The 26399-nt window shown below is 41.6% G+C and overlaps 1 protein-coding gene across 2 annotated transcripts in view; it reads right to left on the reverse strand.

Annotated features, from left to right (window-relative positions):
- Positions 1-26399, reverse strand: part of plce1 (phospholipase C, epsilon 1) — a 75803-nt gene that overhangs the window by 47911 nt on the left and 1493 nt on the right. For both annotated transcript variants that reach the window (XM_085284579.1, XM_085284580.1), the window contains exons 3-4: positions 25893-26309; positions 25589-25798 (exon numbers count right to left, since the gene is read on the reverse strand). In XM_085284579.1, the coding sequence (XP_085140705.1) occupies positions 25589-25798; positions 25893-26309 (627 nt within the window). The remainder of the gene's footprint in view (positions 1-25588; positions 25799-25892; positions 26310-26399) is intronic.

Below are 26399 nucleotides of genomic sequence, written 5' to 3' on the forward strand. Positions count from 1 at the left end.
CTTTCTTTCAAAGTTGAAGCCAGTTTTCAGCTTTAAACCAGGAAAGCAGGCATCATGCTACCAAAATCTTTATTTTGTCAACAGCATAATGCTGCAACAACTGAAAATGGGCCTCTATAGACATGCAATTAAAAATCATTAATAATTATGTTAACCATAAACATCCATTTGCAACATTTCTAAACAATTAAATGTGATTTTGTCTTTCAAAAACAATGCATCTAAGAGGGCTGCGGACTTGGAAGTGCTGTTGTTCATGTTTGTTTTATAAGTGTGTGCACTCAGTTTGTAGTGGCTGAGTATACATGTAACACTGTATTTACTCTATGATCTGTGTATTTATACTTCTGAACAAACACACGTCCAGCCTTCAAGCTCATCTTTTGAAGAATAAGTGTTTAGACTGCAGAACCCTGATGTCTGAGTCCGAGTATCTGCTTTGAATAACACAGTAGACTCCATACTTTGGTCTACATAAACACAGAATCTCTTGAGAAAGTCTCACTTATCAAAACATGTGAAGAAGAAATTAGAAATCAAGAGCAAGCGGACTGGTGCTAGGAATGCATTCACATAGTCAAGCACCTGCAACGCATTAGAGATGAACTCAGGAAAAAAAATGCCTACAACTTGCTGCACAGAATCAGAACTGAATATTCATGAACACAAAGCTTGCACTTGTTTTTTCATGCACTGTCTTGGCTTCTTAATTACAAAACGTCATCTCAGCGAGCGCTTCGGCCTTGTCAACCACATTAAAAAAGATGAAACTGGAGACAAGGGGAGTGTGCGGTACATCAGAAGCACATTGAGTGCTAGACTGGCAGCAGCATGCGCTCAGTTGACACATAAGATATAACTATAGGTCAGATGTTCAGTGGGAGGGTCATCGTGGGTTAGATTCATGCAATACTGTTCTGTCATTGTAATGTGGGTGTTGTAAGCATGTGGGTATTTGGGATCCCACAAAAAGGAAAATGATTTCAAGGGATTCCCAACTCCCACTGACATTCCCTTTGATTGTTACAGCAAAAACACAACTGTGATAGCAACAAAAATAAAAATATAGTCGCAAGAGGTATATATTAGAACTCCAAATACATTTAAATCTGTTTCATAACAGCCCATTATTCATGAAATACCACTAGTAATGCCACTTGCTGCTACTAGATCCCTTGTTGTGTAATCAGGTTTCAGCGTCCCGTACAGCATCCGAAAGCCTGGTTGTACAAGGCAGAAGCATAAAAAGGTCAAAATAATAGGAAGCAAACAATTAGAAACGTCTGAGGGAGGTTTGTCAAAACAGGAAGCGAGGCTCAACAAAAAGCAGGAGAGGAATTAAGAAAACGACCAGGACAAGATTAAGTGGAAGAGGAGGTGAAAATGAAGGGGGCAAAAGAAATGAGGGGAAAGGATACAAAAAAAATAAGACAGTGGTGCAGGAAATACAAAAAGGGAGGTGAAAAAGAGAAAAACACAGGTTAGCACAACACAGGAAATGGAGAGGCACGGCCAACGGTGACTTGAATCATAATCCTCCTGTTGAATTTCACAAGGAGCAGTTTTACCAGAGATCCAAGAGTTGGGCCCACCTCCCAAGCACTGCCTCACACCTCTAACAAGCTTAGGGTATTATTGTGCGTGCGTCATGTTCAGAGTTGAGAGCAGTGGAAAACGCAGAGTGATGGGCAAAAACAAAAAAAACAAAAACTGTGGGCAAAGTACTTTAGTAGAAACTAAAACAAAATGAACTGAAATGCAGCAACTACAATAACATGCTGCACAGATTCTAAGTTTGTGCTTGCACTTGCTGGGCATCCTTTAAGGTCATGCAAGAACAAAAGAAGAAAAAGCAAAGGAAACAAGAGCCAAGAGAAATTGCAACATATAAATGTATGCACAGGAAGGGACTAAATAATCTAATTTTCAAAGAGTAATTGGTGAGTAGACAGGAAATAAAGTCCAACTATCATACTTGTAAGCTTGCATCAACCCCAACCAGTCAGGGAGATGGCTGCCCCTCCCTGAGCCTGGTTCTGCTAGAGGGCTCTCCTTTTAAAACTGAGTTTTTCTTTCCCACTGTTGCCAAGGGCTTGTTCAGAGGGGGTGGTTTGATTGTTGGGGTCTTCTCTGCAGTATTGTACCTTACATTGTGAAGTGTCCTAGATAAATAAAATTGAATTCAATTAAACTGAATTAAGACATCAGGTCAATGAGTCATTAGAAAGTAGTACCACGTTAATAACAAAATAATTATAGATGGAATAAGTAATCTTGCTTTTTAACTCTTAGTTATCAGGTAGTATCTACGATCCACTTCACATTAAGGTGAAGAATATTTTTTCATGTTAAATATAAGTTCACTGTTTTTACTTACAGTGTTGTGCACACAAATCAATACATGCAAGAGCAGAAAGACAGGACACAAAGTGTGCCACTAAGCAGCTGATAAGAGGGTCGATGGGTGCTCTTGCAACGATTAGCACTACAGCTAAAGATCCAGCCCACAACCAAAACACTAAATCAATGAAGCAAATATGTGGTCATGTAAGCAGTCTCTTTATGGTTAAAAAGTACAAAGTAAAGGTGCGAATCCTTGCTGATGAGGATGTTCCTATTGCCATCCTCACATGAAGGAGGTAGGACTTAAATTAGTAGGAAAAAAAAAAAGAACAGAGAAGTTTGAGGGCAAATGAGGAAGCATTACGGAAAAGACAGAGGAGAGAGGAAGAGAGAGAGGAAAAGAAGTGGGGTCATCATGATGGCCAAAACAATCTAAAACCCATTACCCAGAGCACCCAGTGGGACCCCTCTACACCACCACCCTCCCCCACTTACAGTTCTCATGATGTCATACTACAGCGAGCCACCACACTCGCTTAAATAACAGCGCACAGCCTTGGTCAGACATCCAGAGATAAGCGTGATGGATGTTTTTCACTTTTGAAAGTATTAGGAATAAATAACTCCACCTACTACATGCAAAAGAAAGGTGTCTTTTTAGAGAGTTAGACGAAATACAATGGCTCAGTTATTACTCCTATATCACATTATTGTTAGGGTACACTGGACACCAATGTTGCTTTTCTTACCTTGACACTTTTAGCAAGCCATCAACTGACAGGTGAAATTAAAAAGCTCTTCCAAAGTTCGCTGCTTTCTTTTCTTCCACATTCAAGCGAACACAAACACAGCAGAGAAGTTCAAATGCATGTTGATAGCACCATGCCGAGACTCTCCCTGTGTTCAGTGTTGCATAAGACATTCTACTTAATGAACTACACCAAAGCCTGTTGCTGTAACACTAATCAGACAGCAAGATCTGAGAGCAGTCCCCTACAGCCACAAGACAGAATGAAAAGATGCTTAAAGCTGAAAGGGAGTTTTCCCCACTCTTTCTCTAAGTATGGCAAGAACTTGTAGTAAGCAGTTTACTTACTGTAGCACAGAATAAGCTGATCTATTGAAGAGAAAGGAAAAGCACAGAGCTCCAATCCCTCTTAGTGTGTGTGCACACTTACAGAAGTGAGAGAGGAGGGCTTGACCGGCAGAGAGCATGAGAGAAACGAAGGAAGAGAGGGAGTGTAAGAGATCTCTGAAAAACTAACAGAGAAGGGAAAGAAGGGCGCGAGAAAGAAAGTAGGGAAAGAAACGAGACGGCGACTCAGATCTCTCCCTAAACAGAGAGGGTACCCCCATATTAGGTTAAGAGGCAACAAGCCCATCACAACCCAGCAACAAGAGGGAAGATTTTATCAGGGAGCACACTATAAACACACAGAAACACAGGCAACGCTGGTATACAAGGTTTCAATCGATCCTTCTCTAGGAGCCTGTCCAATGTGTAAACAATGTCTGACCGAACTTAAACGGGGCCTCTGTGTTTTCATTCAAAACAATTACACAGAACCTGTAATTAATCACTGAAGCCCCTCTTTCCTCAAGAGACAAAAAAGACCCCATAAGTCACTTAACTGGATCAAAAATGAGAAACCAAAGGTGCTTAGTTACGTTTAGGAATACAAGAAGATAACGTGTGGTTCCTGAACAAGATCGGGAAATTGATCTGAGCCTATTGTGAACGTTAAAGGTATTATACTGTAAATAAACAGTCTTAAGAAGAGTAAAACACAATCCAATTAACTACAGTCTTCTATTATTATTTTACTTTTAAACTAATTCATGGGAGGTGGTAGACTGTGCAAAGCTACAACTGATTACTGTTTGACCGTCAGCCTAAGATGAAAAAAATATCGCGTTAACAAAGATGACACGCTAACAGAGGTTACACCGGATGTGTTGTTAATAGGGAATGTGTGGTGTTGCTTATTAAAAAGCTTGATTGACTACATTTTTTTTCCAGCAACATTAAATGATCCTTGAAAAGCCAACGGCAGTAAACCTGTTGTCACCTTTAGAGCTTTATAATGGCTAAACAATATTCATGTGCCATAGCTTGGCTATTCAGGTGACGCTATGGGACCAATGAACCAATAGAAGCTGAGGTACAGCCACTTGACGCTTGCTATTAGCCTTGCTCTGGCGAGTGTTTCTATGCCAACCTCTAATTAAGGGACCAGTATTACAGCTTTTCGATTGAAGCCAGCACACACGTGGTAGCCCACAGCTCTTGCAGTTTATTACAAACAAACTCTGTATCATTATTACGTGTGCAAACACAATCTCTGCTTACATGTCAGAGACGGTCAACAGATGAATAAATAAAAGAGGCGAGTTAATGGCAGCCAAGTTTAAAACATTAGCAGAAGAATTCTTTGATTATAGTTACGTGGATAAGCAGAGGCAAACAAAATGTGCGGTGTGGGGATGATCGATTCATTAAACACGCGGCGACCGAGTTACTTGTGTTTTGGAGAAACACAAGTGGCTTTTGTGAGAGAAAATATCTGTTATGCTGAAGTGTTATCATAACCAGTAATAACAACTTACAACAGAAAAGAGGGGAAAGAAAGAAAAAAGAACATGCTACCACACGTTAAGGTGTTTGAATTTGCTTAAAAACTACAGCCTGGGCTCTTTTGTGCCATAATCGAGGGGATCGGAGCGTACCCTCCGGTGTGGACACACATAATCGGAACAGTCACAGGTCTAACAGAATACAGTGTGTCCTATTGCGTGCGCCTAATCAAGTGGAAAAATGAATCTGCTTCATGCGCAGCTGACATCAAAGTGGTCTTCAGAACAAAGCAAACAGCTGGCCTGCCCTCGGTCTTTGCTTTGATCAATACGCAGTTAATGAGTCTAGTCTCCTAAGCCAGTAATGAGGGGTCAGATTCATGTATCATACAACATCTACTGCGTTAATTGCCTTTAGAAGACATGTTATTGGATCAATATTAATTAAGGCGATAATATACTGCAGTCTGTCATTGACAGACTGCAAATTTTTCAGCCACTGAGCAGAGACGCCAGCCATCCCCACACTGGAGTCCTTATTACAAAATATAGATTATATTAACACACAGTCTGAAAAGATAAATATTGAAAATGACAACGTACTGTTTATATAAAAAGCATGCTGCCATCTGGTGGATAAGCATGTAAACCATTACAAAAAACAACTGTCCAGAATAAAACAATAATTTATAACTTCCAGTATATGACTTCTAGTTGGGTACAATGAGTCTGTTTAACAGGTTATTCTGAGCTTTACAGAACGTGACAAACATCATTCATTCTGACATTTTGAAGGCAAGGCAGTAATTGGTAATAATGTAATAGCCTACATCTAGTAGCAAACATTTTATCAGCTTAATAATAGTTTCAATTCTTCTTCTATGGCAAGACTTTTGAAAAAGCAAAGAAAAAAAAAAGCTATTGATGTTTCCAAAACTGTGACATTGCTGACTTTTTTACCTGACCAACAGCCTTCATCTCAAAGTAACTCTACTAAGAAAGGCACAGATTTACTAAAATGTGCAGATCCTTCTCTTACACGAGCACACTCGCAAACGCACAGACCCACGCGCCAAACGGAGATCAAAGAGCATCAGTAAGTTGAGATTGTATGCCAGGAATTTCTGATTTCTCATGAAACATTAATCAAGACTCAAGGTTCAGCAGCCCTAGATGCTCACATACCAAAAATATTCAGCAATCCAAATTCATCTGCACAATAAAACATTTTATCCTCCACTAGGTGGCACCAGAGGCCGATTTATACGGCTATGCTCTGTCCCAGTTCAACCAGCTCTCTCTCTCTCTTTATCACAGCAGTTGTCATCATATTTTTTATATTAAAAAAAGAGGGGAGGGCATGCTTTTTCAATCCAGATCAAGGCTTAAGGACTACATGGCTACTGCTCATTACCTCTTAAGTTGTCGTCTATATTTTAAACAGCACTTGATGAACCTCATGCTGGCTGCCAGATTTGATTGTGTTTGTGTATGGGGGCTCCCAAAACTACTCAGATATGCCTTATCAGTTTAGTCAATGGTGTTCAATTTGAAATTACACCAAAAGAAACTTTATTTTGTTAAATCTCACTGCCTTTGGTGATGCATTTAAGTGCTGCTATGCAAAAGCAAAAGATGCAATTAAAAGCATCACTCGACAGCATCCTGCGAAGCTTAAGGGTTTAATTTTAGCTAAATCCCCTCTGGTTGACCTGTTAAGTTATGAGCTAAAGCGTTAGGAAGGGGAGGTGGCTGGCTATTTTTTGCAGCAATTGTGTTATTCTTTGAGTTTCAACAATAACACAATAACAAAAGCACTACCCACAACTGCTTCAGGCTCTCACTTTATCTGTTTTTTGGAGAAATATTGCTAGTTCATTTGCCTGCAAATGTCTTTCGAAAAAACTGCTAGAGGTTTGTGTGGCTTGTTTGGCCCAGTGATTATATCACTAGAGAAGTATGGAAATACTGTAACACATACAGAGGGTAATAACACATAGAGGGTAATAAACTGGCCAAAACGAGCAAAATTCTAAGTATTTTTATTAGCTTCAACACTATATTGTGGTTTTCATCTAACGAGTGACACATATAGGCTTTGAGTTCATCTAGACTTTTATACAGTTGTTTTTGTGCGTTGTATCTTGCAACACAGTGAAAGTGTCCCTGCAGGAACGCTTTCCTAACTCTGAAGATGTGCAGTTTTCCCACATTTTCACAGAGGTGTGAAAGGCCTGAACTAACATCTAACAGATGCACGCAGTCTTAACCAAGCAAAGTGAAAGCACACACACGCCATTTTGACATCCTTGTGTCACTCCAGAAGACCAGCAGGTAAAATTTGTTTCAACAAATACAATCAGAGCTCCCACATGTGCTCCAGTGCAACGGATTTAAGTATATGTAGAATTTAAAAAAAAAAAAAAAAAAAGGAAAAATCTGAGAATGGAGTTTTGGCACGTGTTAACACCTGAGCGGCCACATTGTTTTGAGATACTGTCACAAAACAGTACACCTTACAAAGGCATGCAAGACACCTACTGTCCTACCCCTTTTTGTCTGTTTCCAGCACTTTGACTCACCAAGAGTGTCAACACACACACACACACACACACACACACACACACACACACACTAATCTCTGGCTAAGCTACAACACCCAGCTGGGCCAGAAAGTGGCCTGCTAGGCACATTCCTTTGTAGTGGCACAGCACACACAGAGAACACAAGAGGGATAGACACAAGGTTAAATGAGTGTGACATACATTGTGTAAGACGATGTGTGTGTTCCTGTAGGGTTGGTATGTGATTTTTTTTTTTTACTTCAAAATCAAGAATGAAAAGACTATTGTCTCAAAGCAATATTTTTAGACAACACAAACACACTAGCCACCTCATTAGTAGTGGGCCGGAACTCCTTTTGCCTTCATTCCATATCCCAAAGGTGCTCTGTTGGATTGAGGTCTGGTGACTGTGGAGGCCACCTAAGGGCAGTGAACTCACTGTCATGTTAAAGAAACCAGTTTGAGATGATCTGAGTTTTGTGGTGCGTTATCCTTCTGAAGCAGCCATCAGAAAATGGGTACACTTTGGCATGAGCAGGGTCAGGTATGCTATGGAATTTAAATGTTGCTTAATCGGTACTGAGGAGCTTCTCACGCTTTCATTTTGTTTACGCCACATTCTGATCCTACCACCGAATGTTGCAGTTAAAGTCAAGTCTCTTTAGAGTCAAGCAAAGTTTTTGGTACTCGCTTCGGTCTTCTGCTGCTGTAGCCCATCTGCTTCAACATTTGACAAGTTGTACATTCAAACATGCTCTTCTGCGTACCTAGGTTGTAACAAGTGGTTGTTTGTCTTGTTGCTGCCTTCCAATTACCTCAAAGCAGTCTCACCTTTGACATCAACAAGGCGTTTTCGCCAAAAGAACTCCTACATACTCGATATTATCTCTTTTTCTGAATATTATTCCAAAGAGCCTCTTCTCTTTAAAAAGAACTTGGCAGGAAGACTCAACTTTCCAAATTTGCATCTGATGAGATTTCTGGATCAGTTTCTGCTGTACAGACAGGACCACAGAGAGAGCAGTAGAGATATGTGGCCATTGTCGAGGAGGGAAATTATTTTACTGCTATTGTTAAATAATTGTTATTGCATTAATAATATAATTTGCAGCATGGATATTGCATTCCAAGGTTTAGACAGTGTCTCTTTCAGAAAGACTGAGTTGCAGGCTGACAGGAAGTTGTATGCAGAAAGAAGCAGGAAGTTATTTTGAGCCGCAGGCTAAGACGAGGCTTTAACAATGTAACAGATAGCTTTATCATTTTATATTAAGGTTTTAGTAGAGGTTCTTGATTAAAACATTTATTTAGTAGAAGACATACACATAGTCTCAGTGAGCTTCTGGTCTGGTAAAAGGTCAGAAGTGCAACAGGTGAATTGAGAAAGAGCATGTGAGGTCAACACACACACACACACACACACACTTTAAATTAGATTTATTTAGAGGAGAGGTTAGTTATGTTTGGCTGTAACTGCAAAATTGTCTTGGTAAAAGAGGAACCGTTTCTTGGTGTCTCGGCAAGAAAGAGGAACAAGACAAGAACTGAAAGGTAGACAGGAAGGGCTAGCCATGAAAATAGAAGATGATTTTCTAGGTGAAAAGTCATGATGTTGATCTGATCTATGTATAAAATGTATGTGACGCACGAAGGGGCGTCAGTAAATAAACCCTGATGCTATAAAATATCTGTTCATGCTTTGATTAAGTCGAAGACTACTTCCTGTCTGCGTACAGAGTTTTCTTCCCACGCGTGTATTCATTAAAATCTTCGTTTGACTTCACCCGGCCGGATCGGTGTGGTTATTCTTCGATCACCTCTTGTACCCTTCCTCAATATTGAATCTTAACATTTGGGGGCTTCGTCCGGTTATTGAGGAAGGAGAGTTGGAGGTTTGGACGGAGAAATCCGGGGTCTTGGGTGGTCTGACGGGCAGACATGAATTCCAGTGGTCTAAGTGAGTGGGCATAAGCCGGCTTATCCAAAAGGTAAGGCACTACCTGTTGAATTATTTCCAAAGTGTGCCAAATTGGATATGATAAAATTTAAGTCTACTCACTGAAGTTACTGGTGGATGTCTGTTTTGATTTTGATGAGAATGTCATGACAGTACTGAGGATTTAAAGCAGTTGGACTGCTGGTAATGGTTGAATGCGGTTGGACCGCTAAAAGGAAAAGCAGTTGGACTGCTCAGTGTTTTTAGTATCTTAGGGAATTTGGTTATTTTTTGGTTATAAGGTTGGACCTGCTTCAGTCTTACACTTGGTTGGGTGTTTTACTGTTGTTCCAAAGTATTATAAATTACTCAAGAACGCCAGTTGGACTGGTAGGAAGCGCAGAGCCCGGAGGTTACGCTCCCTCCTTGTCGTGGACGCGCGACATTGACCTCTCGGCGAAGAGGGTTAGTTCAGTGTGGTTTAGCTGTGGGGTACAGGGCATCCCGGAATTAAGCTAGGAGATAGAGTCTCCTTACCGTTTGGAACGGTATCTGCGCTTTTTTGGGCAGCAAAGGTTGGACCTTGGGTGTTGGACACTTTTAAATTGAGTTAGGGACTTTAGAGATGAGGCCAGAAACTGTTGGACAGATACTGGTTAATTGATTACAAAAAAGTTGGACTTTTATCGGTTAGACCGTTAACTTAAATTTTTCGAAATTCGGTAGGTGTTAAAAGGCATAAAATCTGTGCAGTTGTAAATATAAGACGTCTCTGTATTAAAAAAGATCTCTGTGGGTCGAGTCAGCAATGCACTGACTGCCTGCTGCTATTCTTAGATGAAGAGTGTGTGTGCATGCAAATGAGGCAGCTGATGCAGAGCGCATGAGAGGATTATGCTTTCGGTTTTGTGTGTCATTCAGCTCTATAACTATTGTTTGCAAATGTGGATAAATGTCTGCAATTAAAATGCTGGCTTAGTAAATAATAACATTGTAAATATATGAATGGTGACAGCGTTTCAAAATAGAATATAAGAATTGTTTGTGTTTAAAACCAACGTTTAGGTAAAGAAGATTTAAGGTGGATTTGAAGGCATAAACAAAAAATAAAAGGGTTACAGTCTGCAAGTGTTGTTAATTCATGAGCTGACTGGATGCAGAGTAAGTGGAGTGGTCATCCTGGGAGGATTGAATGATGCTCTAACTCTGTGGTCAAGTCAGACATAGGCTTTAAGCAACCATGAGCCACTAATAAGCGTGACAAATTAATGAGTATGTGTAAATTGAACTTGTTAAATAGTTTTGATAGGAGTAACTCAACGAGCACGCAATAAAGTGGACTTTTTAGGGGCAGTTTATCACTGACACCATAAAAAGCAACTTAATTAGTAGTTCAATAACAAATTGTAAAGATAACCGTTGTTATTTGAAGAGAGAGAGAAAATTCAGGTTACGTATAGTGAATAAATAAGGAAATGTTAATCTCTGCGTCATTCCACACTGAAATTTCAATTGTAGGGGATCATTTGGAGGTGAATTGTGTAGGACACGGGGAGACAGAAGAATCTCCCCATGAGTTTTCAGTGTGCATAGAAATTGAGGAGGCTGAACTGGGAGCCTGCCTGGGTCGTTGTTTTTGTTTATTTGAGGGTCTGCTGGAAGTTTGTGAAAACGACCACCTTGATATGTGGGAGCCTTCTTGGGCAGCGATTTTTTGTTAAACATGTGGCAGGCTGTGCAACATGGAGAAAGCTTTGACATAATGTCATAAAGGTGATTTCTTGGTTTTAGACTTATTAGTACGGGATGCTTGAGGGTGTGTTGCTGTAAAGTATATAAGGGACGCGCAGCGCCGTTAATGGGTTTAAAATAAATGAAAAAACACTAATCCGAGGAACTATTGGAGAGGTAAGTATACGGAGGTGAGCGCGTTGCGCATAAGGGTTGCTGGTGTCATATATGAACACTTTGAGGGCGAATAATTTTGATTGAGTGTCAACGCTTGAGAACGCGAGGACAGCGTCTAAAGGGCTGGGTTAAACTTTGTGTATCACCGAGCAGGGGAAGAGGAGCCAGTGGTTGCGAGAACAGCGAGACGAAGACTGAAACCGAAAGTTAAGCGTGTCTGGGTGACCTAGACCAAGAAGGTGGAGTCGACTAACGCCATTGGAAGAGGTAAGTCTGTGTTTCAGAGAATGGCTGACAGCTCGGGTGCGACACCTAGTAGGAAAAGGGGATGCAAACCTCTGAAGGATCAGCTCGAACAGCGTAAGAAAGTTGTTCGCTTGGCTTCCCCTGGAGTATTAAAATCAGCAGAGAAAGAGTGCCAAGCGATGGAGGTTGAGGTAAGTAAACCTATTATATCCCAACAGAAAGGGCTGGGTGATAAAATACCTCTGAGCTTGGTGTTAAAAACTGAAGGAGAAGTGTATGGACAAATGCATGAGGCCCTACGTGCGTCCATAGAGGCATTAACGGCATTGGAGGTTATAAAGCAGAGAGTAATGCAGGGAGGGCCAGAAGAGGAGAATGAAGGCCGTGCGACGTCATCAGGAGAAGAAGACGATGAGGAGGACGAAGATGGAGGAGCTGAACCTCAACCAAGTACAAGCCTAATTTTGAGGAAAAGAAGTGTGAAGAGAGACCAAGCACAGAGACAGCCCATATTTAGGAGCTCAAAGGGAAAAGGAAAGTCGAGGAAGAGTAGAAAAGTGAGTTTTGAACAAGGAGCTCCTGACCCTGGTTTAAGTCTGCCTCTAATAGCAGGTCCAAAGAACGAACCAGTTCATCGCGCCTATAAGGTGAGAGATTTGGAAGCATTGGTTAAACAACTTCCACCAATAACCAAGGGAGAACATTGGGAAGGAGAAGAATTAGCGCTGGGCGATTTTCGCGCTTTGGCCGGACGTTGTATGCTGGGTGGTGGGTTAGCAGATGTAGAGCAGATAGCTCAAACAACCAGATATGCAATTGACCTGAAATATCATGAGGTGCAGAATGACTTAGCAGATGCAGTCCGGGAGAAGGACCCAACTCCTAACTCTGGAGCCATTCCAAAAATTATTTGGGATCCCAAAAACACACCCAGAGAGTGTTTAGCTAAAGCAAAGGAACAATGGTTGTTAGGAACAGGAATACATCCGGGGAAGGAGGGCGAAAGTAGAGCGTGGTTTCGTTCGGCAGTGCTGGCAGGGCTGCCCAATCAGGTTGCAGTTGACTTGGAAAAGAACCCAGATTTTGCCGTTGCAGACTCGGTGCAGTGGGAGAGACATGTGACCCACAGACTTCAGCAGGAACAGGATTTGGCAAACAAACAAAAGAAAGAGTTAGATGAAGTACAGGCGCAGCTGCTTAGGCTGCAGCTGGGTGAGGCTCGCGAAAAATATAATGCGAAGAAAAAAGAACCGAAAGAACTAAATAAGACTATAATGGTGGCAAGGCCTCAGCCCGATCCTGTGCCTGACTGGCCAGATCAGGATCCGGGTCTCTACCCTGATGACCGTTGGCCCGCCAATGCACCAAGGCCGCGTCAACCCGTAGGGAATTGGGGGACCGGTGGACCGCAGAGAGGGCGTGGTGGATCCGTGAGGGGAGGACAAAGGGCTCGGAATCCAGGGAATCCTAACAATGTGTCTTGGACTGCCTGTTACAGCTGTGGAGCAGAAGGACACTGGTCCCGAGAATGCCCTGAATTGCAGCGAAATTATCAGAGGCGAGGCTATCAACCCCAGGCACGAGGGGGCCCAAGACAAAGAGTTGCTTACAGGGGAGCACATCAAGCTCCAAACCCGAATGCAGCACCAGCCCCCAGTACCCAGTAGCCGACTGGGGCTGGGAGGGGGAGCAATACTGATGGAGCCCGGAGAAACTGAACAGCGTGGGGACGGCAGAACCTATGCTGTCAATGATGATGATCCAGCATTGACACAGCTGGGAAAACAGACTTTGAAGCACCACTATGTGGTGTCCTGACAGGTGCCTGGAAAATCTCATGGGCAGGGACCTGCTTGTGAAACTGGGATCACCTTCAAAGACTCAATATCTAGTCCAGAACTCTGAACAACCCACTGCCGAAATCTACTGGGGGAGGCTAGTGGAAGAAGGTATTCTGAGACATTATCAGCTGTGGAAACCCTGGATAATGAGCCTGGCCGTCTATTCCCCACCGCGAGATCCTTTCCACGTTACACTCTTTTATGATAGGGAAGATAACGATATCTATTGGGAACAGTTCCAGTCTGATCTTGAGGGACAGACGTGGAATGTGCAAACACATAACATTTATGTTGGACCAGAAGGTGTGGCCGCGGCTGTGAAATTTACTGATGAACAACTGCCTTGGTACAATGTGGGAGAGGATTCAGCCCCTCACATTACATTGGCGGTCCACGAGGGTCATGGGCCAAGAGATCTGGGACCAATGGTCAAGCGGGCGCTGGACAACGCATGCTGGCAAAGCACCCAAATTCCAAATGTCTGGTATGCACCAAAATGTAAAATATATCGCATAACTTGTTTGTCCAACGATGCAGTGATCTTAGAACATAAAGAAATCTCCAGAATACATGGCAGGGAAAGAATGGATCATCCTGATGCAGTAGCTGAGCTCTCAAAATTGCCTGGTACTTTGTGGTCCGCAGGGCCCACAGATGTGGGTCTAGCTAACTGTTCGCCTGTCCTGTTCCGGCTGAAGTATGACATACCATTTAACAGACCATAATAGAAGCACAAAACTGAAGACCAAAAGTGGTTCACATGTATTGACCTAGCGAATGCATTCTTTTGTCTCCCACTGCACGAGTCACTCAGAGACATTTTCTCATTCACATACAGAGGCCGCAAATTTAGGTACACACGCCTACTACAAGGCTTTGCACTCTCACCAGGAATTTTTAATCAGGTGTTGAAAGAGGCATTGTCCCCATGTCAACTGCCAGGGGGCTGTAAATTAATACAGTATGTTGATGATCTTCTTATTGCAGCCCCGTCAGCAGCGGCCTGTACGGCAGCATCGCTCGTGGTGTTGAACAGATTGGCGGAGTGTGGCTTCAAAGTGAGTAAAGAAAAACTGCAGTTGGTCCGGCCAGAGGTAACATTCCTGGGCCGGGTGATCGCACACAGATCAGTGGGGTTAATGAACACACACAGAGACCAAATTCTGACACATCCAAAACCAAGAACTGTGAAGGAGTTGCTTTCCTTTCTTGGCTTGACAGGTTACAGCAGGCAGTTCATTCCGAACTATGCGGGTAAAACGGCCCCTTTAAGGGACCTGAACAAGAAAGTTGGTGTTCGAAATCTGAAGGCTGAATTGCCTTGGACGCCGGACACAGAGACAGCGTTCATTTCACTAAAACAGGATTTGTCAAGAGCCACAGATCTGGCCACACCTAACTATGATGAGGCATTTTATCTTGATGTTTCAGAAACAAAGGGAGTTGTGAATGGTGTGTTGTTTCAGAAAAAAGGGGGAGGTAGGGATGTACTTATGTATGTTAGCATAAGATTAAATTCAACAGAAGCAAGGCATCCCACATGCACATAACACGCAGCAGGAGTAGCAAAGATAATTCAGAAAACAGCACATATAGTGAGGGAACACCCACTGAAAGTGCTTACTACACACAGTGTAGTGGCCTATGTGAACTCACAGGCATTCACAACGACTCCACTGACGCAACAAAGGTTCAGCAAAATTTTAGAGGCGCCAAATCTGATATTCACACATGAAGGAATAAATATGGCAGACCTAATGGGGTCAGGAGAACCACATGACTGTATTAAGAAAGCCCAGGTTGAAGGAAAAATCGAGGGACAACAGTCGGCCCAGAGAGCTGAAGTGATAGCCCTAACTCGAGCCCTGAGGTTGGCTAAAAACATGAGAGTGAACATCTACACTGACTCAGCATATGCGTTTGGAGCAGCTCATGTGGAACTGGCTCAGTGGAAGAGAGCCGGGTTCAGAACGGCCACTAATGCACCCATCTGTCACAAAAAGGCCCTGGAGGACCCAGACGAGGTAAGTATTATAAAATGCAAAGGCCACTCACAAGCAGACAGTATGGTGGCAAGAGGAAATCAGAAAGCTGACGAAGCCGCAAAGGAAGCAGCGGGCTACAAAGGACAGAGACAACTGGTGCAGGTAACCCCAGAAGAGGAGGGTAGCACTAACAGCATGGGAGAAGTTAGAAAGGCTCAGGAGGAGACATCCCCAGAGGAAAAGGGGGTGTGGGAAAACAAAGGAGCCTGGCAAGATGGCGGTTTGTGGAGGGGGCCAGATGGGCGTCCCGCTTTAACGGCCAAAATGGCGGAACAAAAGGTGAATGAGGCTCACGGGCTTGGTCACGTGGGAGTGAAACAGATGGAGAGAAATTTGTGCCGATGGTGGCATCCTGATTTGAGAAGGATGATACTGGAAAAGGCCAGAACGTGCCTAATTTGTGGGGCACACAACCCAAAGCCAGCAGTAAAACCTGAAGCTGGTAAGTTTCTCATGCCAGGAAGGCCAGGAGAAGAGGTCGTGATTGATTATACCGACATGATTGATACAGGCCCAGGTGGGGTGAGGTATTTGTTGGTGTGTGTGGATGTTCTGACTGGATGGCCCGAAGCATAGAGAGGATGAACCTAAATTTGAAAAACAAGTTGGCTAAAATTTGTGCGCAGACAGGGCTAAATTGGGTCGCAGCCCTGCCCATTGCTTTGATGACCATAAGATGTTTATGATGATGTTAACTTTGTATTTCAGGTGCAGTTATAACTATTTTATACATATTGCATTTTGTGCTTTTAAAGGAGTTGTGGCTCAAATTTGTCTCTGGAGGGTCACGAGCCTTTGGCTAGCGCTATGATTAGCCAATCTACTGTGAGGATAATATGAGTTCATGAAGGATTGCACACGCTTACAGACACAGAGTTAAGAAACACACATGACAGTATTGATTCCAGGCAAAAGGCCTTAAATTCATTTAGCTTTTAACTGAACTTAAAGAAGGACCAAAGAGGAAGGAAAGCATATATTTTGGTTAAGTCTGATAAACTAGAATTAGGAGGTATTGTTACATTAAGGGAGCAAAATGAAATAAAAAGGTTATACCAAAACAGGTGATAACATAGGAAATGTGAGGTTTTAAAATGAAGTTAGTGTTAACACATAGGAGTTGTTTCAAGGCAGCATTTAGCTATGATGAAATGTATACAGGAGTAATTGCTTATATGCTTAAACTTAATTGATTGAAGTGGTTGTTTTCTTTTGGAGTAGATTAACTTGCAGCAGCGACAACTTGTGCACAGGATGTTGATGATCAGATAAGGGAAAATAGAGCGAGCAACTGGACGTGAAACCAGCGCTTGAAAGAATTTTAAAGTGATGAGTAACGTTGAAAAGTATACATAAATACAAGTCAATAAGTTAAGAAGATAATCAGGATCAGGCTTTTAATTAAAGAGTCCCAGATAGGATAAGTTAGGGAGATGCAAGAAAAGGTGTTTTGTTTCCTTTGCAGAAGACTGATCTCGGCGACCACAGGAGGGGCGAGGATCCTGGAGATCTCGAGGTTCGAGACCACCAGAGAAGGGTCTGCGTGAGGACACAATGTATTGTGACCTCTGGTTTTCCAGAGGTCAAAAGGGGGAGTGTCGAGGAGGGAAATTATTTTACTGCTATTGTTAAATAATTGTTATTGCATTAATAATATAATTTGCAGCATGGATATTGCATTCCAAGGTTTAGACAGTGTCTCTTTCAGAAAGACTGAGTTGCAGGCTGACAGGAAGTTGTATGCAGAAAGAAGCAGGAAGTTATTTTGAGCCGCAGGCTAAGACGAGGCTTTAACAATGTAACAGATAGCTTTATCATTTTATATTAAGGTTTTAGTAGAGGTTCTTGATTAAAACATTTATTTAGTAGAAGACATACACATAGTCTCAGTGAGCTTCTGGTCTGGTAAAAGGTCAGAAGTGCAACAGGTGAATTGAGAAAGAGCATGTGAGGTCAACACACACACACACACACACACACTTTAAATTAGATTTATTTAGAGGAGAGGTTAGTTATGTTTGGCTGTAACTGCAAAATTGTCTTGGTAAAAGAGGAACCGTTTCTTGGTGTCTCGGCAAGAAAGAGGAACAAGACAAGAACTGAAAGGTAGACAGGAAGGGCTAGCCATGAAAATAGAAGATGATTTTCTAGGTGAAAAGTCATGATGTTGATCTGATCTATGTATAAAATGTATGTGACGCACGAAGGGGCGTCAGTAAATAAACCCTGATGCTATAAAATATCTGTTCATGCTTTGATTAAGTCGAAGACTACTTCCTGTCTGCGTACAGAGTTTTCTTCCCACGCGTGTATTCATTAAAATCTTCGTTTGACTTCACCCGGCCGGATCGGTGTGGTTATTCTTCGATCACCTCTTGTACCCTTCCTCAATATTGAATCTTAACACCATAAAGTTTTTCAAAAACCAAACAAAGCACTGACACCATATACAAACTGTGAAACACAGTGATGGGGAGGGTGATGAAGTCCTCTGTGTACCAAAGTATGCAAGTATGTATGTATGTATGTATCCATCCATTTCACTTATCCAGTTCAAGGTTGTGGATCGCTGCAGCCTATCTTAGCTGCCATAGTGTCTGTCTGACAGATAAAACTTGGCACAAATTGGGTTATGCAACAGGACAATGACCTCAAGCATATCAACAACACTACAACAGAATGGCTGAAAAAGAGAAGTATCAAGATGCTGCAACGTCCCAGTCAAAATCCAGACCTCAAACAGACTTAAACAATGTGGCAGGACCATAATGTGATTACACAACTGTAAATAGGTGTGTGTGTGTGTGTGTGTGTGTGTGTGTGTGTGTGTGTGTGTGTGTATGTGTGTGTGCGCGCGCGCGCGCACGTGTATGTATGAAATATATGTAACTAAATTCTACTCCTTGCTGATTAGGTGTACAAATAACAACAGCATGTTTCCTGCACTAAGCAGTCAAGACACAATGTTTCATAACTGCTGTTTATCCTGTAAATATACATGTGGCATGCTCAGGCAAATTTTACAGCCTGGCATCATCTAGATTTTTTTCTCTTTACTTTCATCATGGAAAAAAAATTTTTTCCAGCTGTTGATTAAATAAATAAATGAGTAAATATAAAGTGTGTGGGCTTGAAAAATTAAACAAGGTATACATGTGGACTAGCTCCCTCTGTGAATTTGACTGCAACTCCATTTACTTTTACCTTTTTATTAACCTTAACCTATTTAGATTAATAGATTACTATGTTTGTTCACAGGTATCACCATCTCACACTGCAAGCCAGAGATTCTGACATCCATTCAAAATGATCCTTGCAAAGTGAAAGTTTTTCACATATACAGCACTTTTTTTTGTTTTTTTCTATTATAAATGTACCATTCTGTGCAAATATGCATAGAATGAAAGAAAACAATACCAGGTCTCTGACCCTAAGGATAAAATGAACCAGTCTATTTACAGAAACAATTATCGGAGAAAAAAAAAAAAATCAACGCAAGCTGAGCTTATGTCAACATCTGTCATTAAACAGAGGTCTAAAACCGGATATTTTCTGGACGTTTTAAGCGAGCACTAATTGGTAACCAAGATGTAGAGACATATACAGAAGTAATTATCCGAGCTCTTACATAAGCCATCTTTCACATGGATATTTAACTAGTAAAGGTTTAAAGGGAACACGGCACTCAACAGAGCAAACATGAAGAAGTTTAACAGGAGCTGCCATATGCCAAAGGCTGCACTCTTATTGCACGGGTCAGCGCAGTTATATTTGCACACCAGAAATAATCAGCTGTAATTTAGCACTGCAAGTCAGCCTGACATTAGCCACAGCCTTGAGGATGGTTATCAAATTTGTTCCAGAGATGTAATGAAAAGAAAAAAAATGTTCACTCATATACGGAGCACTCAGACTTGCTTTGAGACAAGGTTCATTTTTTTATACAAAAAAAAAAAAAGTTAGGTAGAATGCAAAAAAACTAACTGCACAGACTGAGATTAAACTTTTAGCATAAACATGTTACACATTAACTTCTTCAGTCTGGGGAGTACTGAGGGCTATCTTCAGGTTCATATTTTCTTTTCAAACTGAATGTAAATTGAATGAAACTGAAGCGTGTGTGTATAGTTCTTATTACCACCAATGACAAAAGGAGAGAAAAACAGGGAAAATGGTGTAATGAGAGCTGAGGTCGCTCTATTAATCGACCCACGCAGGAAATGACATGCGTGTTCAAGGATTGTTGTTTTTGTGAATCAAACTTGACTGCAACCGATTTTGGTAGACCGCCTTTTAAACTGAGCTTTCTTAGCGACTGCAACAGCTACAACAATGCGCACACAGTACAAGGAGCCAGGATGGATGTGACACCTTGTATGTTTTAAAATCTAAGTATTTTATATGTTTGAGTCTGAACAATTGTGAGCTGCTGTGCGTTTGTGTATTTTTACAGTGTTTTAACTTTACAGCCCAAAAAATGTCAAGGCCAAACCAAGTATTGAAAAAACAAAAGCAAATTATTATTCCTACGGTTTATTGGAAGTGAATTCTCTGCCAAATATTTATTAGAGAAGGGGTGTCAAACGTAAGGCCTGGGGGCCAGAATTGGCCTGGCAAAGACTCCAATCTGGTCCACTGGACAGTTTTGGAAAATATGAAGGAGGGGATACATTTTTGGACTTTTAACTTTATTTTTATAGGTTTTTCAGCTTTTCCTGCTGATAAAGACCTCACTCACAGACATCCATACCAAACCAGAGTAATTAAGCAATAGATAAACAACTTAATGACAGAAAGGTTCCCATTTTCTACTGTATACTGTGAAAAAATTCAGTTAAAATTTTATTTTTTTATAAATATGGGACAGTGTGGGCAGTGAGCTACCAGAACTTGATCGTAATTTTACATTTGGTATATAGAAAAACTGAGACATGCTGTTGAAATTGCACTACTTCATCCTATATTAAGATATTTCGGGGATTAAATGTGTAGTTAAATCTCTTAAAATTGACTGAAAGTGCAGTTTCACTCGTCTGATCTATTTAAGATCAAAGTGGGCTGTATGTGGCCCTAGTAGCCAGATATTTTGTATTTTTAGCACCCGATTTAACAAAAAAAAAAATATAGATATATGTTAAAAGCAGAAAAATGAAGGAGTTAAAGAGCAGATCTATGAGTCAGTTCACTTGTTGAGACACTCAAGATGTTTGAAGAGTAATAGTTTCTAAAAATCAATTCTTCCTTTTCTTTCAGCTGCTCCCTTAAGAGATTATCTGTCTCCATCTCCCCCACTCTCTCTAACATCCTCCTCAGTCACACCAACCCTCTCCAGTTCCTCCTTCACTGCATATCCATGAATCTTCTCTGTGGTCTGTGTGGCAGCTCTATCTTCAACATCTTTTGTGCAATATATTCGCTACCCCTCTGCACACGTCCAAACCGTCACCCTTGCCTCTCTAACTTTGCACTAAACCTGAACTGTCTCTCTGAAATACTAATTTTTAACCCTGGTCACTCCCAATGAAGATTTCGGCATCTACAGCTCGGCCTTCTGTCTTTTTGTCAGAGCCACTGTGTTCAAATCATACATCATAGCAGGTCTCAGCCTTCCCTTTCACTCTTGCCACTATCCTTATGTCACAAATCACCCCGGACACTCTTCTCCACCCATTCCACCCTGCCTGCTCTCTCTTCATTATCGCTCTTGTGCACTGTCTGTCGCTTTGGATGACTGACCCCAGGTAATAATGTGGGATCCAAAGAAAAGGAAATAACCATGAAAAAGAAAGTTTGAAATCTAAACTTTAATCTGCTGTAAATAGCCAATGCTTAAAATGCTCTAAACATTAGTTATTTTCATAGGCTAGAGCATTTCAAAGCCTTCTGTTGGCTGCGTCAACAGTAAACACCTGAAAATAATCTGCTTCCTTGACAAAATTCTGTCACCACATGTAAGACTCCAGTGTGTGTGCTGCTAACAGTGAGGTGAAACTACTTAATTCACTTTGAAGAAGTCTTTGAGCACATTATGGACTTCTGTATAATGTTGCACCTATGATTTACAGCCCTGACTTGTTCTTCAGCAAACCATAAAGTGAGGCTCATTGATATTCTCATAGAGTTACATGTTTTTCTATTAAACTGCTTATCCACATGGGGTTGCAGCTAGAAGGGGGTCAAGGGGTGGACTTTAATCCAGCTGATGTTGGGAGAGATGTTGAGCACACACTATAGTGTTAAAGGTTGTTCTCCAAACCAAAATCATGGAAAAAAATATTACTTTTTAGAGATGCAGCATAAAAAGGGAACGTGACTAACAACACATCACATTATCATGATTACATAAGTGAGCTGATTACATTTTAATGACAGCCTCCTGTTAGCAGCTGATCCATGGTACTGAATTTAAAGATGCCTTGTTCAGCAAGGATCAGTGACAGCAGTTTTTGATAGACAGCACAAGGCATTTAAAATCTATTTTCCCACCACAGATATTCCTGGAAATGGAAACATATTGGCTGTAGATCTACTTATGACAAGACACACTGAGGAAATAGGAAAGCACAGAACATCCCCAGAGAGAACAATGTATTCATGCTCCTAAAAACTACTTGCATCCTCAGTAATGGGTAGAAGATATATTTATAAGCATCCATCTCCCAGCCCTATAACCACTTAGCCCATACAGCTCATTTTAAAGGTTTTTAATGGTCACTTACCACTTTTCCTGACATCATTGCAATTTAATAAAGGGACTCAGCAGGGCTCTAATTGGTAGACTCCACAAAGGCAAACATAAAATGTTTCCTTCAGAGACCATTTGATCCTCATGCCAGGTACGTGTATGAGTGCTTTCACTCGCATAACATACTGAGACACTCCCCTTCCCCTTATGTTACACTTCCCTGATACTTTTGGCAATTTCATTTCCAAAGACTGAATCACGGAGAGCATGAACACAGTTCAACAGGAAGATTGCCAATTATAGTTAAACTCTGATAAGGATTTTTGCATTTTATAAAGAAATTGGGATGCGGAGGAACCTTTTTTGAAAAATAAAGGTGCAAAACCACTAGACATAGTAGCTGCAGTATGATCCTAAAGAGCTCCGTTTGGTTTTGAGGGCTGTATTTAGGCAAGTGCACAAATGCAGATGTCAGAAAAGCAAACTCTGAGCAGAGAAATAATAGTTTAAGATCTTAAATATTTTATAACATATATGTACAGCTTGTACTGCAAGTAGTTTAGGCCACAGTTTATAGTCATGACAATGCATAGTTTGCTTAGGCTCATTAATTACAGCACATAAAAACATTCAGGTTCACAGCTTTGTCTTGGGTTAATAGCTGTTTTGACTTCCTCTTCCCACCACCACCATGAGGTTTCTCACTTTTCTTCCATAGTAAATTTTCCTCTTTTTCCACTGTTAAAGTTTCATCTTCTCCTTCTCTTTCTCTCCAACCCAACTCTCCTTTACTCTCTTTCGCTGCCCTGCTCCTGTCCCTCCTTCACATAATCCTGTGTTCTTTGGCTTGCTTGATTAGCTGAGGCAATAAACACACGAACCCACAGGATACCTCCAGAAAACTCCTCAACATGATTACTGCAGAGTCAGGAGGAACACCACATGCAGGAGGCCCACGCGCTATAAAGTCTGATTTGCTTAGAGGTGTGTTTGTGTGCACGGGGGCTTGGCACCATAGCGGACCGTAAATGTTTGAGGGTTTGCGTCAACAAATTTGTGCGAATCTTGTTAAAAATTATGCAATCACTTAAAATGCCCGTAACATTATGACCGGCTACCTGAAAGAAACACACTGTTGTATAATAAAAAGCCTGTTGTGACTATCTGCTGTGTATCAGCCAGTAAGTAAGCAGAAAATTCATGATTTGGGGATCCTTGCATCTATGTCTCGCTGTATAATTTGGTAAATGGATGCGTTCCTTCTCTAATTCTTTTATGATCTTGATGACAACTTATTCCTCGGTGCTTGGTGTTGTCAGAGTTTCTCTCTTGACCCTTCACTGGAGGAACTCAGCTGGTGTTTTGACAAGGGAACTGCTGGCAGCTCCCCAGTTTTCAATAGGCTCATTATTAAAGCAGCTCTCCGTAGACTACCTAAGCCATAATTCTGCAACCACAAAGGATTCATAAAAACTCTTTGGCAAAAGTCAGAAACCACGCTGCAGCACGCACATGAGTGGAACTATGTGTGTTTTAATGGCATCAGTGCATAAGCGCCCGCCACACGTGAGAAACTTTAGACAGTATTTGGCTCTGTTGAGGGAAAAAAAGGAAGGAAAAAAAATCAAAATTAGGCGCACACGTATAACAATGCACATTTCAAAATTCTATCATAAAAATGTAACACATTAAAAAAAAAATTTAAAAATCACATGCAGATACACACTCATGTTCCTGCACGGGCACGCCTGCAGCTTCAGGATCTGATTTGAATTAAGCGATCTAAATGGTGGCGAGAGTTCTGGTTATCACATTCATTAGATGCAAACTAAACCCCAGCCCCTAAAACCTTTCTTTTCCACTTAACTAGGAATCATAATATCTGAAGTGACACTGCTGAAATTCTGGCCATTCAGTCTTGTGCAATTTAGTGGTTGCACTGTATCGTTCAGTCTCCATGTGTTTCAAGTTTTTACAGGAAAAGGAGGAATAAGATAACAAAAAACAACAGGAAAGCATGTGTAATGCTGCTGATTCTCAGTCCCTACAAAATATGTGCACCTCTAAGGCTGGAAAGCATGGCTTATTTATCTACAGAAACTACTGCCAGCTAGTTTTCGCCGTTTTCCCTGCAAAGGTTGCTAAAGTTGAACAGCTCCTGCGAGAGGTTTTTATGTGTGTAAAACACTCTCTTGCTTGGAAACTTGATTTTTTTTTTAAAAACAAAAAAACAGTAGTGTGTCCTGGATCGCTCTTTCGCTTTCTCTCTCTCTGTTGGGCTCAGTCTCCTTTCCTTCATCTTCCACCACTTTCTAACTGTCTCACCACGTCTTGCTCGCTCGCCCTCTCTCCAATTTCCATGCCTGTAACTTTAACGCAGATGCCAATCCTGCTCAGTCCATTTAAACTCACTTGGGTGCGCGCGCGCACACACACACACACACACACACACACACACACACACACAGAAGGCTCAGTCATTCAGTCTGTCAGTAATAAGGGGAGCAGAACCAACAGAGAATAAATCATTTTTCCGCAGTAGGGGCCTACCCCGAACAAAAGAGCCAGTGTGTGCGCGCTTTGCCGTGTGTTTTAGAGTATGTCTCTGTTAGTCTATTTACATATTCCTTGGAAAAAATCTTTCATCTTTCATATTTTGCAGGCAGCAATTTCAATGCAAACAGAAAAAAAAAAAAAACACCAAGAAACCAAGAACAATTTTTCCTCCGATGAAAAAAATCAATCATAAACACTCTTGTGCCACGACAGCTATTAAGTGTTAAGATTTGTTTTTTTTGTTTTATTCCCCACGGTAGCTGAGTTTGAAAAGCAAACCACACATAAACCCACAAAGCATAGATGCACCAGCATTGGTCCAGTGGATCAATGATGGAATAGATTTCTGCAGATTTATATGTAGGTTTATACTTTTAGCAAAATGTGGAGGGCTTGAATAAGATAGAGCTTTGCCATGTGGTCTCTGCTCTGTGCGAGTGAGGACCTGATCAGTCCCAGCGGTGCGAAAAGGCAGCAGTGCAGAGAACAAGACAAGAACAGACGTGCAAAAGCTGCCCGGGGTTTTGGGTGGCCTTCATGGTCCAGTTAATTAGCTTGCCTATGTGACAACAATATATTGGACACCAATATATCACGCTCTGCTACTAGAGACTGAACAGCACATTTGCTGAACGCGTAAAAAAAAAAAAAGCAATCTTAATAACCCTAGGCTTAGACCAATTATTTAAAAGAACGGCTGGTAGCAAAGCTGTGTCTGAAATCCCTTTAGGGTGCACTGCTACAGTTATGTCTTAATGGAAGCATTTTAACAGTAGCGTGGGTGTGAAAGATAAACAACCCATGACAGGATAAATACAGAGCACTGTTGTCCTCGAACAGCTTTAACAGCAATGCCTTCTTCCATTATCTGCATGTATTCACTCTCTTACCTGATGTAGTTTAAGTCCAGCAAAGCGCAGCATCTCTTTGCATCTTCTGAAGTCTTCTCCCATGCCCCGCTTTACGGTTAGCCATGTATCCTCCTTACTGGGAGTCCAACATCTGTAGTGAACAACCACGGCCCAGACATCTTCTGAGATGAGTCCCGACGGCAGTGTCCTGACAATCGCTCTGGTGCCAGTACACACCGACTTGGTCACCTTATGGAAAAGAGAGGCAGTTGAGATTACTTCTAAAAAACACTGATTAATTAATTGATTAAAAATGATGATGTTAATCAATTTAAACACATGCCTTCTGATTATTCTTGCAGAACCGCCTCACCAGGACAGTTGAGCGCTCTTTACGATTCCGAATAAAATCATTATCCACATTATCCGAATGTGCTTCTACTTCTCCCTCATCACTGCTGTGATCCTGGCTGCAGTCCCTCGTCTCTTCTGTAGGTAACCTTTCATTGTGAACAGGGGTCGACAACATGGTTTCAAGAGAAGACCTTCGAAGGAAAAGTTTCTCCAAAGAGCATTTGTTAACCCGGGGCCTTCGGTTGAGCCTCTCTAAACTTGAGTACCCATCTTTGAGGCAGTGCAGATGGATGTGGCCGTTTTGGTGACGCTTGCGGTGGACGGGAAGAGGAGAACTAGATGGAGATGATGTCAAAGAGCTCGGTTCGCTTGAGGAACTGCCCTGGGATGAGAGGTAGGGCGATGTCTAGAAGCATATAACAAGAGAACAAAACACAGCAGTGTCTTGAGTGAGCTATTACATGGAGTAAAGCTTTACATTTATGGGACAGTGAGG

Source organism: Mchenga conophoros, linkage group LG8 (assembly GCF_057382185.1).
Source record: "Mchenga conophoros isolate Kocher_MC1m ecotype Shallow Benthic linkage group LG8, M_conophoros_male_GT1.1, whole genome shotgun sequence".
NCBI lineage: Eukaryota > Metazoa > Chordata > Actinopteri > Cichliformes > Cichlidae > Mchenga > Mchenga conophoros.